This window comes from Pseudopipra pipra, chromosome 5 (assembly GCF_036250125.1).
Source record: "Pseudopipra pipra isolate bDixPip1 chromosome 5, bDixPip1.hap1, whole genome shotgun sequence".
Taxonomy (NCBI): domain Eukaryota; kingdom Metazoa; phylum Chordata; class Aves; order Passeriformes; family Pipridae; genus Pseudopipra; species Pseudopipra pipra.
In genome coordinates this window covers 14,976,703-14,991,955 of record NC_087553.1, presented here as the reverse complement: position 1 = coordinate 14,991,955, position 15,253 = coordinate 14,976,703, and the positions used below count along the sequence as shown (strand labels likewise).

Here is a 15,253-nt window from a genome sequence, read left to right as displayed (position 1 = left end):
GGGAAGGCACAGGAAACCACCCAAGGACACAGGCTGAAGCCAAGGAGTCAGAGTCAGACGGGGCTGAAGCTGTGGAGATGCCTAGCCCTTACCTGCAGGCACTGTGTTGCTGCTCTCCTCGTTTGCTGTCTGGGCTGGCTCCAAGGGGGCTGTGGGCTGGGGCAGGGGTGGCGGAGGAGGCACAGTGGTTGGCACAACAGGAGGCGGTGGGGGAGGCGGAGGGGGAGGAGGTGGCAATAGTTCAGCATCTTGAAGATCTGAAAGATGAAAGAAGTTGTATCTGAAGGATCCCAGAGAATTGCACACTGTGGTCCCTCCTCCCAAGCCATGCAGAAGGTGAGGGAGGTAAGGGGCCTAAAGTCAGGCCAGCGCCTGAGCCAGCTGCAGCTTTCACTCAGTCCTAAGCACAAGCCAAAGGTATCTCCAACATCCATCTTAAAATCTCTACCAAGGGACTTTCTGCTTCATCTCCATCTTCTAGCAATCCCTGCCTTCCTCCTTCACAGGGTCCTGGGATCAGGGATTGGAAATACCTGGTTGCAAAGGCTCCACCAACTCAGTGTTGAAGGTGGGTAGCTCTGGAATAGCACTGCTGGGGGCAGACGGTGCAATGCCGGGGCCCAGGTCAGCGCTGTACATGAGATCTGCAGCGATGCCAGGCAGGTCTGGCAGGTAGGATGGCACATCAATCTCAGGGACCTGGCCCAGATCTGGCACGTAGAAGTAATTTTCAGCTACCTAAAAGAAACCCAGACCAGCAAGATAAGGCAGTGACTATGCATTTGCAGCAAACAGGGGCACTGCAGGGAACACAGCTGCATCTCACCTGTTGGTCCAGCTGTCCCCTTTTGGTGATGGAGAGAGGAGCATCAAAGAGCTTCTCTTCTGTCTCTGTTTCCAGAGCCACATGGGTCTTGGTCACTGCTCCAGCCAGAGGATCCAGGAAAACATACTTCTTGTACCTAAGAGGAGAGGACATGTATTTTAGTGATACTACCTCGAGAGCCAAGGCCAGAAGAAAGCGTACGCAAGAAGGCCTGACTTCATTCAAAAAGGTTGGGCCTTCCAGTTTCCTTCTTTTAGCCACATTTTCCAGCCCTTCCCCTTCACAACCAGGAAGTGATCAGCTCCCCACCCTGCCAGTGCAGCCTCCACAATCACCCTAAAGCAAACCCCACTGTAGTGCCACCATTGCCAAGCTCTCCCTTTTCCAACACCCAGCCTGAACCATCCCACAGCCTGCGGCAGGACACCAGTGACTTGTCACTCAAGGTCCAGGAGGAAAGACAAAAAGGGAAAATGATCCATGGCTCAGGAGAAGAAAGAGAAGTTCCAGCAGCTGAAATCTCTAAAAGGGCTTAAAGAAGCTCTTCAATATGGGCAGAAGGAGGAACCATAAGGCAAAGCCCAATAATGGAAAAGGGAACTGCAGTGAGGGAGGTGGTGGAGACATTGAAACAGTGAGGGCAGTCAAGTGATGCTGCAAGGAATCAACAGGAGAAGAAGCAGTACCTAGGCTGGCACAGAGCAGAGTGACAGCACATCTCAAGGCTGGAGAGAAATTACAGGGGAACAATAGGAAAAACTAAGCTGGGGACACGAAGTGCAAAACTGGGTTGAATGCAGATGAGTAGAAGATCAGGTGCAGATAAAACAACTCCCTCCACCCAAGGGAAAGAATGGGGAAGAAAGGGTTCCTAGCTGGAAGCGGGTGCAGATGTAGCAAACCTTGTCCTATCAGGAGCCTGATATGTAACACCCCCAGGAAAGCAAGCAGTTACTGCTACCCCTGGGGAAGGGAAAGCTCCTCTGAGGACAAGCAGGGGCAGGTGAGCAGCACAGCACTGCTCCAGCTCTCACAGGTTCTCAGTGGTATTGAAGAGTAGCAGGGAGCTGACGGAGCTGATGTTCCTGGGAAGGCTGCCAAGGCCTTCTTCTGCATCATCCTCCTGGTGAATTTTGGTGCTCACGCACACGGGGAAATACTTGAGCTTTTCCTGCAAGAAAACAGATAACAGGTAGTAAGACACTAAAACCATGGCTGCTGAGGTAGCTCTCCCCAGCCACCACAACCCACACTGCTGGCTGCACAGTACGGTCTGGGAACCCTACTGCTTCCTCTCTACCTCCCTTTGAGGAAGGAAACACATGGACAACATTGCAACCCCACATTCATCACAAATCTTGGCAGTTCAGACTCATGGCATGTGCTTTTGGTGCCATGGATGGGTCATATCGAACACGTGTTGCTGCGGCAAGGACCCACCAAGATAAAGCCACCACTCGGGCTCTATAGTCAGAGGCAGGGATCAAGCACAACAGTCTAAAAGGCGTTTGTTACAGTGTCTCCAACTGCTACACATTTTCATGCAGGCAGAGTCCCCCAAACACCTCTATTACCTCCCCTCTGCTGCCTTCAGTTGATGTTTTAAGAGCTGTGATCCCACTGTTGGGGTATGCAGGGAAGGCAAAGGAAAAAGAGGTTAGGAAAAAACAGAGTGCCTGCACTAGGCAAGAGATCAGGCAGAAAAGAGTGTGCAGGGTGGAACGTGTGCCAGATGGTTTTGCAAAGCCTGAGGGATTTGCGGGAGTTTTCAACTCTAATGAACTGAAATCTCCTCTCTCTCGGTTCTAAAACTTCATGCATAATATATATAGAACTCCCTTTAGAAAAGGACTTATTACATCTGAACTGCCTGACTTTTATAGAGCACAGGAATTGCCATCCCACATCAGACCAGTGTTTCAGCTGGCACGGCAGTGCCCACTGCCACATGCTCCGGGGGATGAAGCTCAGCGCCCACAGCACTCTTCGCTCTAGTGGGAGGAAAGGCATCAGTTCCTGAACCCAGAGACAGTTTGGGAGGGGAAAAACCACCACCTCAGACCCCTTCACACCCCTGAGCCCCTTTACAACTTCTGCTTTCTTCACAAACTAGGGCAAGCAGCAACCTGGTAGCCGCAAGGCGGTAAGTGTTCATATCAGGAGAAACCAGAGCAGTTTGTCAGGTTAAATAACTGGCCACACTTGTGGTTTCCTTCACCAGAAGATGACCACTTCGAATACTGACCACAGCTTCCTACAGCCTCACTACTTCCAGCATCTCTGCAGCATCCCATTCTCTGTATCATCTCTCCTTGTATTTGTATGGGGGAAATGGAGAGCACCATTGGTTCAGTTTTAAGACCACATCTCAGTGACACAGTTTGTCCTGTTCGAAATTTCAGTCTTGGATCTGGTAGCCAGAAATCCTAAGAAATGGCTTAGTCATAGCTCAGTTAATCCACTAGGAGTTTCTATGATGCTCTGAGTCTATAAAATGCTATAAGACCTGGGAGATTTTGATTTAATTCACGTTCCAACTTGTGAAAAATACACTGAAATGAACATCTTGTATTTTTTTTTTTCAGAAGTAGGCAAAAATATACAAATTCTTATTTAGAGACTGTAGAAGCAGACACTCAAAAATAAAAGTTCTTTTGATCATTAATATTCATTTCCCAATATTTAATTTTTTAAGCATGAGGGAGTACTGACTTTTTTGCTAGAACTGTTCAGACACACTCAGCCCTAAAGTCATATATATATATTTTTAATTCTCTCTTTGTAGATTTCAGTTAGCACTGGAAGACTGTGCATCACTTTAAGGGCGTAGTGAGAAACCAACCATTACCCACATTTACTTATAAGCCTCATCTAAGGCAGTTATAAAAGCACTAAGCATGAGTATTACTCTGAAACTTTTAATTTAAATGCCATCAAAGTGCTAGTCTTATTCGAGTACCTAGATCTGTTTTGAAATTTGGAACAGCTACACACTGTCAATAATATCCCACATCTGTAAATTCCAGAAGTTAACACGGCATTTAAAAAGTAGTTTTCTTATAGGAAGATTAAAGCCTTAAGCCAAAGTTCAGCAGCCTTGACATACTGAAGTCTTGAGGGATGCTTGAATGCTCAAACACCCCAGCCTGGAGTTTGGTAACTGGCAGGATCACACTCCCAAGGACACTGCATTTTCGGGCATTTTTCTTCATAAGAACCTACAGTTAAAAATACATAAAGTCACCCTGGTTCTGAAGTTTAATTAAGCACACGGTATTACAAAGGGAATTGGTGTGATACACCACGAATCCCACTCTCCCATACCAAGGGAGTGCTTAGGCTATCTGGTAAAGCACTTCAAGATAAGCAAGTGGCAAAAACCTGGTTTAGCCTCCCCATGCCTATGGTGGGCTCTGAGAGAGGCAGAATTCCCAAGGACATGCCAAGTTACTGACATTTTTGAAGCCTAGCAAGGTTACTCCAGCAGCAGACTGTAACTTTTGCTTGTACCTCTTCTGAAGTACAGGCAGACCATGTCTCCCACCCCATTTTTCAGTCTCCCAAGGGGCACGTGCAGCACCCATACACAGCTCCCACTGCAAAGGCAGGGCACAGAGCCTGGGAAGCTCCACAGGGCTGCAGCCAGCTCCCTGCTGAGCCCTGCCCAGCTGCTACCACAGCAATGTGCAAAGCAAGTGGCTTTCCAGGCTTACCACAAGGACTGTGTTTCTGGCACTCTAATCCATTAGTCCTTACCTTACCAACCTAAACAGTGTCCACTCAATGACTGAGTTTTCACTTGCTTGGGGTGGAGGGGGGAAAGAAGAAATTCCAAGGGGGGAACCATTTTCAAATAAACTGCAGAACCACACAGATTTCCAGCTCAGCTGCTTTCCCCCCTGAGCACAAACCCTAAATGCTGAGCACAGGCTGCCCCCGCTTACTCTCAAACCGACAGGAGCAGAGTTTGCTTTCCTGGTGGGGCATGTGTGAGTGGAGTTAGTGAAGGCCACTGTGACTGCTCCCAGCAAAGAGGCCCTCATTAGAAGTGAAAACAGGCAGTGAGCCTCTGCTGAAAGCTCTAAATAATTGAGGAGGGCATAAATGCAAACATTAGACTTCTCCCTGCCACATTTCATTACTGCAAGGCACATCGGGCTCCGTGCTCAGCTATGGCTGAGAAGGGTCTGTCCCACTGGAGCACGGTCAGAGCTCGGCCGCACCAAACACCACTCAACACACCAACTGCTCCTGGTGCAGGGCCCTCCATCATTCACCAGCTGGAAGCAGCATCCCCCCCATCCCACAGAACACATGAAGGAGCTCATGTGTGTGAGCCTGACAAGAGTGACCAGGCTCCTGCATGATGCAGGGTCAGCAAAGCCAGAGAAAGATCAACAGCCACACAGGATGATCAAAAGATGGGTCACAGGAGGGGAACAACAAACACAAACATCCCCCAGGGCCTGAAACAAAGTCCCTGTGGGGATGGCAGCCTTAGTCACAAAGGGCAGAACATGGCAAAGGTATGGGACCGGGAAGAGGTGGCATTGCAGGCAGATGGCTGTGGGGAAAGGCTTGCACAGCCTGCTGGAGCCAGCAGGCCAGTTGAACGGGCACACCATTGGCTCTCTGCAGGACACTGCTTTCTATCAGCTGAAGCTCTTCTCAATTCCCCTCCTGTCTGAGGGGCTATACATTGGCACCAGCCCTTCAGGGCAGGGACACACCTCCCTGTCTGCTCACTGCTCGCTGCCTACCTCTGCCCCCCCCCGCGCCCTGATGGGACAGGGCCACCAGCCAGACAGCACCACTAATTGGCCTCCCAAAGGCTGGCAGCAGGTCCCATGCAGCTCTGCCCTGCCCTACTGCCAGGACCCGAAGGAAGCAGGGACCCTGCTCGAGGTTGCCAGCTGTCCAGTCAGCCAGCAGCCCTGCTTCCTTGGCCTGGCTGAAATATTCATAACTACCTCACTGTGTGAGGCCTCAACGCCATTAACACTCAGGAAAGTTTAGCATGATAAATTATTCAGTGGCAGCTTTATTTTTGGGCCAAGTCACACATGGATTAGGAAGGAAGTCTCTTTAGGGGTGGAAAGCAGGGAAGTTGTCAAGTTGATCCCTTAACCTGCCTGGAACAGCACATTTGCTACTCCTGACAGAGCACATACACATCAACTTTTAAACTTTAAGCACGTCAACTTTTCCTCCTGTCCTTCCAACCCAGGGATGTTGACCCAAATTGTTGAAGAATCCTTTGGTAGCACTTCCTGCCAAACCCATTGCTTCTCAGACCTCCCTAAAACCTCCCCTCTCTGCCACTCAATCCACAGGTTAAAAGGGAACTCAAAAGTTCAGAACCTCCTTCAATGCCACCAGCTGCAGGCATCTGTGCTATGGGCACATCTGGAAGCCCCAACTGGGCTGAGAGATTCAGCCCCTCTGAAGGGCTTGAAACCTACAACAGATGAGCTACATCTATTGTATGTAGGCAAAGGAAAAGCAAAGCACAAACTAAAGAAGCAGCAAAATGATCTTCCCTCCTCCCCAAGATGTACAGCTTTGCTGGGAACCAGGAAGGGACAATATCCAAGTGCAACAATTTCCAATGCTCTAATGAGGGACTTCTTTTTCTCTTGACACACTCATAATCTTTCTTATCTTTCCCGTCTCACCATCACTTACATCAGAGCCTTCAGAAACTACTTTCTAAACAGCTATGACCCTGATCCCAGATATACACAGTCGAAGGATTAAGCCCAGGCAGCAGCACCCACCAACAATTGCTGCAGAAAAGAGCATTTCAGGAAATGGAACTGCTCCAGAGAGCTGGCAGCTGACGGACACCCAGAGCACTCAACCACCCAGACAAGGTCTTGTACTGACACAGCCCTCTCAAACTGGCATCTCCACAAGCTTCCCAGTCTAATCTCACATCCTTTCACTGACAGACCAAATGAAAATATGTTCTGCTCCCAGCCCATATCCCAAAGCCTTGATCCACTTTGTCAAAGAGACTAACAGCCTCCCAGCTTCTTTTTGCTTGTTCGTGCCAAGGTCTGTTCCCCTCCCCCTTACCTGCAGAGCTTTCTCATCCAGCATTCGATGTTTGCTCTGAATCTTGTGCCTTGGCCCTTTCTGTTTAGCTGGGTCTTCTGCACCAGCAAAAATTGAACTGTACTCCTGCAGCCGTTCAGGGGCTGGGTACTTGGCACTGGAAAATACCTGTGGAGAAACAAGGAGGGATTGAAACAACCCAACAGCTGGGAAATTCTACAACACAGAAACACATGGAATGGAGTGAGCACCCTATCTGTGCTGCCAATGGGAATGGACAGTCTTGGAGACAGTAAGTTCCTAACAGTTATGTGCATGGACTGCCACTTCTGAAACTGGAAGTGCAAGAACCTCTCTATAAAAGTAAAAGGTGATCATTGGCAAAAATGCTTCCACTGGCAGGAAAGGAGTTGGAAATACTGTATAAAATGGAGCAAAAATGGTGAAAGGAGGATTTTCACCAGTTTTACATGGCTTAATGGGATTAAGATGCACTAAGGGGAGGCTCTCTAACAGCAGCTTTCATTCAAATAGCCAAACTGCCTATGAGTCTGAAGTGCGAGGGTGTTGGGCTTACTCAGCACATGCCTTTCATCTTTCTCAGGAGGTAGCTGGGACAGAAACCTATAAAGGCCCCATAAAGCCTGGGGCTGTGTGGCTCATGGGTCTAAAAAACATCAGTTGGCCAAGTCAGGAATAGGATTCTCATCACAACCCTGCTCAGCAGCAAGGCATGGAGTGGTGAGTGAGCAGCAACTGCGGTGGCTGAGCACCCTTTCTTCACCAGAGCTTACATCAGGGGTACAGAGAGAAGGTGGAGGGAAGAAAGGAAACAGTGCAGCCTTCACTGAAGTCACTACCTTAATAGCCTTTTTGCTGCCCTTTATCTTCTCAATCTTCGCTTGGGCGAGGGTGACTCTCTCACCAATTGCCTGAAGCTGTGCCCGGCTGGCCTCTACCCGCTGAGAGATCCTAGGAAGCAAGCACATTTCCTAGGATGAAGAATCCAGAATCAGCGATTTTTAGGCAACAGCCAGTGCCCAGACCCTCAGAGAAGGATGCAAGTCTCAGTAGACTGGGTTGTTTCAAAGGGCAAAACAAAGTGCTAGTTGAGACACACTCATCTCCATCCCACTGAGAGCTTTATGTACTCCGACATGACACGAAGTAGGACTAGTCCGTGACTCACAGCACAATGTTCCTGAGGCTGTTTAAGGCACAGAAAGATGGAAAACTGCAGCTTTTTTGCCAATGCCAGAGGGCCACAAGCCTCTCTGCAGGTACTGCTGACGAGAAAGCCACAGCCAGTTATCAACTGCCAACATATTTTTAATAAAAATGACTTGTCACAAGTGAAAGGCAACACATGTTAATGAGCAGAGTTCAGGACTCACATGGCTTACACTGTCCTCTCCTGTACCAGCAGATTGTTACACAACTTTGTCTATGTTGCTTAGCAGTTTTGTGATTTGGTTTCCACATCAGTTAAACAAGATTAGGTCCTCATTTGGAGAAATGAAGCACGGTAATGTGCATCATTTTTGCATGACTAGAAGTGCTGGTTTTGGTTGGGGTAGAGTTAAATTTCCTTCATAGTAGCTGGTATAGGCTTGTGTTTTGGATTTGTACTGGAAACACTGTTGATAACTCAGGGATGTTTTGGTTATTGCTGAGCAGGGCTTGCATAGAGCAAAGGCCTTTTCTGCCTCTCATCCCACCCCACCAGCGAGTGGGCTGGGGGTGCACAAGGAGTTGGGAGGGGACACAGCCAGGACAGCTGATCCTGACTGACCCAAGGGATATTCCATTCCATATGGAATCATGCTCAGCATATAGACTAGGGGGAAAGTTGGCTGGGGGCCACTGCTCAGGGCCTGTCTGGGCTTCGGTCAGTTGGTGGTGAGCAATTGTTTTTCATTCGCATCACTTGTCTTTCTTGGGGTTTATTTCTCTTCCTTTTATGTTATTTTCCTTCTCATTACAGTATTATTATCATAATATTTTATTTCCATAAACTGTTCTCATCCAACCCATGAATTTTCTCACTTTTACCCTTCCAGTTCTCCACCCCCCCAGCCTGCTGGGGGCAGGGTGAGCAAGGGGCAGTGTGGTGCTTTGTTGCAGGCTGGGGATAAACCATGACACTAGATCAGCATCAAAATGCTTTGGGACTGAGGTGAAAAGCACTCTGTGGCAAGAGGGGAGAGCAGACACTGGTTAAATACCTCTGTGTTCACCACGTGGACATATTCCTTTCCCACAAAGCCTACAGTAGACACCTTGCAGCCAGGGGCACAGCCAAAACTGCCTGCATGTCACGCACAGGACATGTTCCTGCTGCCATGCTGCAGGAACTGTCACACAGGTTCAACTAGAGGTTAGGAGGGACAGTGGGAGCAGACATCAGCTACAGGAAACTATAGAGTCACTCTCTCAGAAGAGATCTTCCTTCCCCATGCACGACCAGCAGGTTCTCCCTAGCTTCAGGATCAGAAGCTGAAAAGTGTTCTGAACATTCACCTCTCCAATGAAACCAGTAAAGAGTACTTTTATGGCTATACAACCCATTAGGAGAGAGAGCACTCCACTTCACCCGTGTTTTGTAGCAATGAGTTCCATCAGACCATTCTGTGCCTGTAAAAATCAATCTCAAGTACTGTCTTTCAATTTCACCAAAAGTCCCTCTTTGCTTTTGAGAGAGCTCTCACACTTTTTTTCTGCTCTGTCTGTATAAGTCCCTTCAGCAACAAATTTGACATCAGCAGTGATCCATGATTCCCAATTTCAAACTGTATCAAATCCATCTTTTCAAATATTTTCACCCTGTGCAGCACATTCCCTATTACAGTACAGAAATGGACTCACTAAAGCCCCCCACAACGTAGGTAGTGAAAAACAGCCAATACAAACCTATTTTACTTTGTATCATTCTGAAAGTACCCCACTTCTTTCACTAAACAGCTTTAAGTGTTTCTGTTTGTTATAGCCATGCTCCCCTGTTCCTGGAAGCATGAAAAACCTTCCTTATGCATATGGCAGGATAACACACAGCCTGTTTCCACTTTATTCTGCTTGGAGTAGGAGACGAGCAAAACTGAACCTCATGAGATTCTCCCTCTCAGAATTATTCTCCATTTCTCCATCCTTTTATTTTAAACACAGTCTAACAGCTCGTATTTTGTACCAACACTGAGTACAAATCTGTTCATGATTTTCTTCCCACATCCTCCCTCTGCCTGAGTGGAGTAAGTCCACATCACTTATACACTTGATAGGTTCTCAGAGTAGTTTCTGTTGTTCCTTTCAGTGTGCATTTCCTAGCACCTGTCTGCAGCAAGTTTCATGTGTCATAGGGCTGTCCCATTGCCTGGTTTTGTTCAAGTGTGAGATGCCTCTGAAGTACCTAAGTCTTCCCTAACTGCTCTCCCCAGAACATTTTCCCATCTCACAGCTCGTCTCTCTTCTAGAAGTTTCATAATTGTATTGACTGACACTATTTCCAGTACTGGTCCTGGGGGCATCTGACTATTTTTTCTTCCTTCAAAACTGAAAAAACCCCAGACATTTATTTCTGCTTTGCTGCTCTCCCTCAAATCAATGATGCAATTTTCTCTCTCACCTGTGCGTAGACCTCTCTCCTAGAAGAACTCAACGAAGCTTTCCTGAAGCTCCACATAAAAGCAAGGTATCAATTGCCTTTTAGCCAATACCCTGCTGACTCTCAGACACAATTTTCAGGACCTGACAGGGCACATGTTTCTCTCCCAGAAGGAAGTGTTAAGCAAGCAGTTATGCAAGCTCAGACCTAGAAACCAGTAAGTGTTCTCCTTCCTTCCACTCCATGAATGTGAGTGGGTCAAATGAGGCAGTGAAATGCTTCCCTCGCTCCCTTTCCTGCCCCACATCATCCCCAGTGCTTCACCAGGTATCAACCTCTTCCTCTCCCTTGCCTCACTCAGTGTTTTGCTAGCTGTGAAGAAGCAAAGGAGTTTTTGAGGAATCCCAGTTACACTTACCTTTCACTCTTAACCCCTCCCACATTTAACTCTCATCCTCCAAAACACCTGTGTAGGAGAGGAACAGTGCCACAACTCCCTTTACAGCCCCACCAAACACAGCAGTGCATTGGCTATTCCAAAGGGCTTCTCAGTGCCAGACTCCTCATCCCTCCTGTAGCACAGACAGCACCATGGGAATAACAGAGAGCAAAGCACCTCTCAGTCCACTGTGCTGCACACACCTTTCTCATTTAAAATTTGCTGGAACCTCTCTTAAAAAGGAATCAGCCTTAAAACCCGGACATGACTGGCAATTACTGTGTCCTAGCTGCAACAGTAATGGTGCATCCATAAGGAAAGAGGGAAGACATCCAGAGTTTCATCCATCCCTACTGCCCACCAAATATGATCAGTAAAAGGGCAGTATCAGGCAGACAGCCCACTCCCAGCACAGGCTGGGGAAGTTGTCCAGTGGCAGCTCAGGTGTTTCAAACCATGACAGCTCTTCCCCAAGGCACTCTGTACTCTCTCCTGTGATCTGCTACTCTAGGATTTGACAGGCCAAATCCCACTGACCTTAGGAGTTCTGCCAAAAACCTTCACCTGAGGTGGTACAGATCCACAACACTGAAGGAATACACATCAGTCTACAGAATTAATTTATTTGTTGCTGAACAAGATAACTTTGAAAATAAATATTAAACCTCCTCAATCCAACTAATCCAAATTCCATCATATCTACAGCCTCCTAGAAGTGCATGACTGTTATGCATGTACAGTTCAAGATACAGCTGCATGTGTTAGTTAAAAGAGACAATATACTGTACTGATCCAGAAAAAATACATGGAGAAAAACCCCTTGTGTTCAATCATCCTCCAGTCATTTTAGTATTTCTACTGCTGTGGAAACTGAACTTACTCTACGGGTCAACCAGTGTTTGTAAAGAAAGGAAAGAGAAAGGGAGGGAGGGATGTTGCCAAGGATTTCAGGAGCAAAGTGCTTGAAGCAAGGTGGCATTCGGAGCTCGTCACTGAGCAGTGTTTGGTTGAAGGGCAATTGCACACAGGACAGCAGGGGTAAGTGTTCATAAAATACCCATTGCTGCCCCTCAGAACCCTTTGCTCAGACAGCCAAAGCCACCATCAGTGTCTGAGCCTACCCCATGCCTAAGTTATTAGTCACTGCTGTGTTATTTTGCTCTCAGTGCTCTCTTCTGCTTGAGAAATGCCTTTAGTTAGATTCAATGTGACTTTGGAGTTGAGAAGAAGCAGGAGGCTACAGGAACAGCCCCCCCGTTTCATCAGGATGTGCTCCCTTTGGGACAAGTGAACAGGAGGCCTGTGGAAAAAGAATAATCACCTACCTTCAAATCCTGGGCACTGAGCCAAATCAACCCTCCCCTCCCAATGCTTTTCTTTGGGGAAGTAATACATGTGGTAGATTAAATCTATCTAGTGGATTATCTCTTAATCCATACAGACTTTTATTTTTGATCTAAGCAGATATTAAAGCCAATCTTTCAGCTGCTTTGATTCAAGCTTTCACTTTCTCTTGTACCTCTGAAATCTTTTTGCCCTCAAGCCCCCTGCACCTCACCCCCAACTTAGATCTTGTTTCTCCATTCTCCTAAGGCCCTCATCCTGCTGCCTTAAACTCCTCTCCATTTTACAGGCAACTCTCTCCAACACCACAGCAAGTTCCAGGAATATTTCCTCCCAGGTCACTGCCCCTATCCTCTGTCTCACCTGCAGCCACAGAGCAGATGACTTCTTGTTTCCTTATAACTCCTCTGATATATCTCACATTCAGGCAGCTATTGGAAGACCTCCTCTGTTGCATCTGTGTCTACTTGTGGGGTAAAAACTACTGTTCTCTTGCTCCCATAGGAAAAAGATTTGAAGCATTAGGAATCTGGCCTCCAGGACACTGAATACTGCCTGACAGTCATCAGCACTGGCAATAATGCTACATTTCTATGCATGTCTCCAAGCACTCCATAATGCCAACAACAACAACAAAAAAGAGATTTTTATCATCTATATTTGCCAGGGATCAGACAGCATCAGAAAGAAGTTTAAAATCAGAGCAGGTTTAAAGACAGGCTGACATATTCCCAGAAAAGTGGCTGAGCAAGACAGAATTCATCTGTAAGGAAGCATCACAGCAACAGGAGACACTTTGCTGTCTATGCTGAGGGTACATGTCACCCAAAAGAGACAGGGATGACAAAACTTGTGAAGAGGGAGAGAGAAGAGGCAAGCTCCACATCAAGGTGAACGAGAAAGGTGAGGCAGCAGAGGCTGGAGCAAACCTCTCTAGAATACCAAAGAACTTCAATTTCATGTCTGAAGCACAAAAGTAAGCGATCAACCAAGGAGAAAGAACATTATGGAGCAGAATGAGAAATGAAGTTGCACAGGAGGATAAGGCAGACGAAGTATTAAATTACTTTTTCCCTTAAATAAGGAAACATCACAGCAAGTCAAGCTTCTGGTCTCCTCCCAGCCCAAGCTCCAGCTCTGAGAGATAGCAGGGGGATGCTTGGCAGTGCTGTTCTAAACTTCAGGGTACATACAGTAAATTTATTCTATTAAATCTTGGCTTTTTGCCTGAAAGTCAAGCTGCCTTTTTTTTCTTTTTTTTTTTTTTCCCCCAACAAAGTGTGCTTTTATTAAATTCCTGCCAAACTGCAGGAAGCATGAATAAGAAGGGATGGAGTTTATAGCTCTTGTATTTTATTACATTCCCAGACTCTCCAAGCAGCTGGTGCTGGAGCGGGGTAACAAGGGAAGAAAACAGTGCTGGCTGCCATTTACTGCTCCACAGCACTGGTGTCAAAACTGACATGATATCACTACTGATGAATGAGATACCACTAAAACTCTAGGACAAGTTTCAGCTGCCTTCCAAAAGTCAGGGAAGTAGTGTGCATCATCCCATGATGAAAGCAGCAAAGGAAGATGGTGCTGAGGGAGATAAATGTCCACCTTTCATCTCAGGCTTCTGAGCTCCCTCCTCACCTGATTCTTTCCTATGACCTCTGTCACTGCTCTCTTCTACTTGTATGCTGAGGAGAAGAACAAAACCCCAAATTTTTCAAGAATCTTCTCTGAGAAAAGGCAATGGGCTTTTATGGCTCCTCAGGCTGCTGTAGTGATGGGAAAACATCAATGCATCAACCCCTGTACCCACAACTCAGGGCTTTGACGCACAATCCCTAGACTGAAGCGGGCCTAGAGATCTTAGCTAGAATATATGAGAGTGGCTAACAAAAGATAATGTTTTATGAGGCACCAGAGTGCTCTCTACAAATGGTCTTACCCCTTACTTCCTACGCACTGTGGTGGGCCAGCTCAGAGTTCATGACTGGCAGTGTAAAAAATGAAATGCAAGAAACCCACTCCCCACTCCCACGCTGTGCCTCTATCCCAGCAGCTGGCAACATCTCAGGATCAAGATGGGGAGAGCAAAGGAAAGGCTGCTAAGACATTTACAGTTTATAGTGATCCAGGGAAGCATTCAAAACCAGCTCACAAAACCAATTCACCTCAAAAGTTTGAAAGGCAAAAAGCAAAATATGTACACTCTTATAAAAAACCAAACACATTCAACCACTCAAAGAAAGATCAACTTGTTTGCTTTCTGCTCTTCTCTCTCCATATTTAAGCAGTTTTTAAGGTCTTACTTCATGTCTGAGTAAGTGTAATCAGAAACTGTCATCATACACCATCTTTGACAGAAAGAAATCCCAAGTGAGACAGTGTAATCAACGTTCCTTCCTCCATTAAGGGCTTGGGTATTATACTAATTAATGTTTACCTCACTTTGATTGCTCCTCAAGCCTGATTTGCAGGTGTTTTAGCATTTGCACAGTGCCCTGTTCCTGTGATGCTGAACCGCTTTGCAGACCGGAGGGTGATCAAGGTTGCCAGGTTATCCTCAGCAGGATCTGGCATATATCACTCTCCACAGGTCATGTTCTCATACAAAAATCATTTCAGTTTGATTTTTTAATCTCTCATTCTGCAAGGCACTCCTGCTACTGTGAGTTAAGTTTATGTAAAACTGGAAACTTAGAATTTTGACCTATCATCACAGCACCCTCCTCCCTCTTCCCCTGCAGCTTGTTCTCTTCCCCAGAAAAGCAGCTTCCCTTTTTCTTCACAAAAAAAAAAGGTCACAAACAAGTTCCTCTTTAACCTTCCAGTCTTTTTACTTGCCTCCCACCACTGACTGATCTGAAAGCAGATGTGCTTTCCTTTTTTTTTGGAGAAATATGTACTAAATAAAAAGTCTGTGTATACTAAGCAGAAAGTCAGTGTTTGCAAATAAATTACACAATTAGATCTTCTATTTAAACTACACAGGCTA

General features: G+C 46.7%; 1 protein-coding gene across 4 annotated transcripts in view; it reads right to left on the bottom strand.

The window, feature by feature from the left end:
• Nucleotides 1–15,253, bottom strand: part of WASHC1 (WASH complex subunit 1) — a 42,760-nt gene that overhangs the window by 1,722 nt on the left and 25,785 nt on the right. For all 4 annotated transcript variants that reach the window (XM_064654625.1, XM_064654626.1, XM_064654624.1 and 1 more), the window contains 6 exons: nt 7,744–7,855; nt 6,905–7,051; nt 1,861–1,997; nt 827–962; nt 534–738; nt 93–257 (listed from right to left, as the gene is read on the bottom strand). In XM_064654625.1, the coding sequence (XP_064510695.1) occupies nt 93–257; nt 534–738; nt 827–962; nt 1,861–1,997; nt 6,905–7,051; nt 7,744–7,855 (902 nt within the window). The remainder of the gene's footprint in view (nt 1–92; nt 258–533; nt 739–826; nt 963–1,860; nt 1,998–6,904; nt 7,052–7,743; nt 7,856–15,253) is intronic.